This window comes from Salvelinus sp. IW2-2015, unplaced genomic scaffold, assembly GCF_002910315.2.
Source record: "Salvelinus sp. IW2-2015 unplaced genomic scaffold, ASM291031v2 Un_scaffold1756, whole genome shotgun sequence".
NCBI classification, from domain to species: domain Eukaryota; kingdom Metazoa; phylum Chordata; class Actinopteri; order Salmoniformes; family Salmonidae; genus Salvelinus; species Salvelinus sp. IW2-2015.
The window spans coordinates 66316-70574 of record NW_019943137.1 but is presented as its reverse complement, the minus strand read 5'-3'; the positions used below and the strand labels follow the sequence as shown (position 1 = coordinate 70574).

The following is a 4259-nucleotide window of genomic DNA, read 5'->3' as shown; positions in this document are numbered from 1 at the left end:
CACACACACACACACACACACACACACACACACACACACACACACACACACACACACACACACACACACACACACATACATACATACATATACACACACTACCCTTTTTATGTGTCTGTGTCCAGTATAGAATAAGAGGTAGTTTGGCGAGCCAATGCTGCTAGCAGATACCCATAGACTTCCAGTCATTGGGCTAACGCTAGTTAGCAATTGTGTTAGCGCTTGTTAGCAACTTCCTTCAAACTGCACACAGAGACATAACAATGGTTTCCACGAGTTCATCTGACTCTGGGGAAGTATATAAAGGGTCTCATTGCCAAAATCCCGAAGTATCCCTTTTAACAGACATGATCCTCTCCTCGCCTCAGGCTGATGTTGATAGCTATGGAACCATTGGGGAGAGAGGATTCCCAGGGTTCTCAGGCGCCAAAGGTCGCGCCGGGGAACCTGGAGAGAACGGGATTGGCTACCAGGGTTCCATCGGCGCCCGTGGATTTCCAGGCGACTCGGGCTTTGCGGGGTTACCAGGACAACCTGGTTTACCTGGCCCTCCAGGTATGTGCCACTGCGGACTCCCAATGAGGGGGAGTGGGGAGAACTATATAGTCCATAAAAACTGTCTAACAGATCGACTTTTGAGAATCACTCTTACTTCCCATTGTGTGAACAACCCAACGTATTTCTGTACCACAGCCAACCATAAACTACAGGTACAAAGAAAAGCAGCCTAATTGGAACATACAGAACAATAAGGAGCCATTCTCACAGCTTGCTACATCTACACGGTTCTCTTCCCAACATTCATTCTCTTTCAGGCAGTTGGTGGGTTTATTAATGGGTGTCATTAATGTGCTTATCCTTCCTCTAGCTAGCTGCTTAGTCGATTCACACAGATCGACGGTAATTCATTTGCTGTGATTACGCTACTACTGTGCTGTGATTCTTCAATCTCAGAGGAGAGAGAAACTGATATGTTTTGGAAAAAAGGAATACAAGTTGGATGTTAATGTAATGATAATTTATACTAAGTGTTCAGGAGACTGACAATACCTGATGACAATGACAGGAGTTCTGCTGAAACATTAGGATGTCCTAATATGGAGGCCTGACATGACCTGCTGAACATTAGGATGTCCTAATATGGAGTCCTGCTCTGAAACATTAGGATGTCCTAATATTGGAGTCCTGCTGTAACATTAGGATGTCCTAATATGGAGTCCTGCTGTACATTAGGATATCCTAATATGGAGTTCCTGCTGAAACATTAGGATGTCCTAATATGGAGTCCTGCTGTAACATTAGGATGTCCTAATATGGAGTCCTGCTGAAACATTAGGATGTCCTAATATGGAGCCTGCTGTAACATTAGGATGTCCTAATATGGAGTCCTGTGTAACATTAGGATGTCCTATATGTAGTCCTGCTGTAACATTAGGATATCCTAATATGGAGTCCTGCTGAAACATGGTAGGATGTCCTAATATGGAGTCCTGCTGAAGAATTAGGATTGCCTAATATGGACACCGTATTTATAAAAGCAATAAAGAAACACCATTGGGCTCAAATGTTGCTAGCTAGCTGACTCTTCTCTGAGACTGAACAACTCAAAACCCAACAGCTTTTTGCCACTCATATGAACGTGTGTGACTGTTGCTTAAGTTCTCTGACACAATAAAGCTAATGCTAAAACTTATGTTGAATATAATATGTTATTCTCTTCTGAAAGAGAGAGAAAAAGAGTGCAATGCAAATACATAAGTAATACCTTTTTGTTGTAGTTTAATTAAGTTACTATAMACAGTAGCTACATCATTTTGATAATATCACTTTCTCCCTCTATTTCTCTCCTCTTCCGGAAAACAATAAACTTGGCCCAACATCTCAGAATAATTTTTATTTTGCTTATGCCTTAACTGAATGAGCTGAATCTCTAACCTCTGATTTGCTGATTGTTTGATTTAATTATTTTAATTGGCTTATGCATTGATTGGCGTGACTATATGCAAATTACCTGAATGACCTTGATTGGCTTGTCTTCTACCGTCCTGTCCTCCCAGTAGCTCTCCCTGTCTCTCTTTCTATCTTTCTTTATTTCTCTTTCTTTCTKTCTTYCTCCTCGTCTTCTCTCTATTTTCATCCCTCCATCTCTCTGATCCTGTGCATGTTTGTGTGACCAGGTGACAGCTGTGGGCAGGAGGGGGTTAATGACGCAGAGGGAGGTGAGAAGCTAAAGAGAACTGCCCTGGACAGAGAAACCCGAGCCCTAGATACAGTCTTWTAGGGCAACTCTGTTTGAGATTCAGAGTTTCAATGCAGCCATTTTGCCACTGGGATTTCCAAGACAATAGGATTTCATTAACAGATGGAATGTCATTGTTATGGAACGTGTTGGTGTCAAAACTGAGACACGGTACTGTACCTGTACCTGTGGCTCAGGAGATACTAGATAATCCAGTGGCCACTGTTTGAATGAAACATCCCAACTGCTCATTTAAACCTTGTCATGGCACAGAAAGGAGACACTGAATTTTTATTTACTCAACGTGTCCACCATTTGTTCATAATGTCACAGATGGAAGCTCCTTGTTGCCCCACATTATTGGGATTCCATTGTGCTTGACTCAGTTGATGATTGACACTTGATAATGGACATGTTGACCAGTGTTGAGTTCCCAGTAGCTCTTGTCCGGGGTAACTAGCAACAGCAAGCCGCATGTAACGCCCTGGACCAGAGCTAAGTTCCGAGCTACATCTCTCGTACTCTAGTCAGAAATGGTTTGGACCTAAAATGGTTCCCATGGTTAGGAGCCCTAACATGTTCCCCATGGTTAGGAACCTAATGTTTCCCGATGTATTGGAAAGCTAATATTCCCATCGGTTGGAACTAATGTGTTCAATGGTTAGGAACCTAAATGTTTCCCATGGTTAAGGAACCTAATGTTCCATGAGTGTAGGGAACCTAATGTTTCCTCATGGTGTTATGGAACCTAATGTTCACCCACTGGTTAGGCATACCGTAATGGTTGCCCAATCGGTTAGGAACCTAATGTTCCCGATATGGTTTAGATGAACCTAATGTTCCTATGGGTTTAGTGAGAGCCTAATGTTCCCATGGTTAGCGAACCTTAAAATGTTCCATGGTTAGAGAACTAATGTTCCCAAGTTTTTTTGGTTGAGTGGATCCGGTAATGTTCCCTATGGTTAGGGTGAAGTCCAATAATTGTTGTCCGTATTTGGTGGTAGGGAACCTTAATGGTGCCGTTGATTTGGTTTAGGGAACTATTGTTCCCGCTGTTTCATGTGTTTAGGGAACGTGATATGTTTCTTCTAATGGGTTGGTAGGTAAACTAATGTTCCCCATGGTTAGGAACCTAATGTTCCCATGGTGAGGACCTAATGTTTCCATGGGTTAGGCAGCGCTAACTATTTCCTCGGTCTAGGAACTTAATTGTCTCATCATGGTTAGGAACGCGTTAAGGTTTCCCATGGTATAGGAACCTAATCGTTCACCTATGTTAGGAGCTAACTGTTCCCAATATGGGTTAGGAACCTAATTGTTCCATGGTTAGAAACCTAATGTTTCCCATGGATTGAGTGTATGCTTGTGCAGGGTCGGAAAGTGTCTAGCTTAGTGCAGCTAACCGGTGTTATACTTCTCGCTTCGCTACGCAATCTAGATGATTGCTGGTGCATGCGTTAAACTTTGCCTCTGCTAAGTGCTTAACCAAGAAGGAGGGGGGACTACGATGGGGGTTAGCCAATCAGACCTCATGACATTATTGAAATAATACCAAAGAAAAGACATTCAGTTACTTACTAAATGTGAATCACTTTTAACAGGCCATAACTATTAACATTGGTTTAATCAATGACTACTTTTAATCAACCCACTGACATTATATCCTCAATCTAACAGAATCATTATCACATCAATGCATATCCATAAACAAACATGAAGTCTTAACGAATAACAATAATGTGTTACAGTGATGACCAATATTGATGTTTAAGCTAGACTGTACTATAATCTTCCAGTGGTATTGTACCAGTTTTACTGAGACACAGAGAGCTTTACTCCAGTCCTGTGTGTGTGTGTGTGTGTGTGTGTTAACCGTGATCTGACTGACTGTTACTAGGGCTAACGCTACCATGTCGTCTACCTGGAGAGGATGGAAACCCCGGCTTCCCCGGAATACCTGGAAGACTAGGTAACATACAGACTTCATCACCATGGCAACACTTCCTGCTTTGTAATTTGA

The 4259-nt window shown here is 42.3% G+C and overlaps 1 protein-coding gene across 1 annotated transcript in view; it reads left to right on the top strand.

The window, feature by feature from the left end:
• The window catches only part of LOC112071880 (collagen alpha-6(IV) chain-like), a 52742-nt gene that overhangs the window by 19130 nt on the left and 29353 nt on the right, over positions 1-4259 (top strand). Inside the window, 2 exon segments of the mRNA XM_070439551.1 lie at positions 369-555; positions 4137-4208. Coding sequence (XP_070295652.1) covers positions 369-555; positions 4137-4208 — 259 coding nt within the window.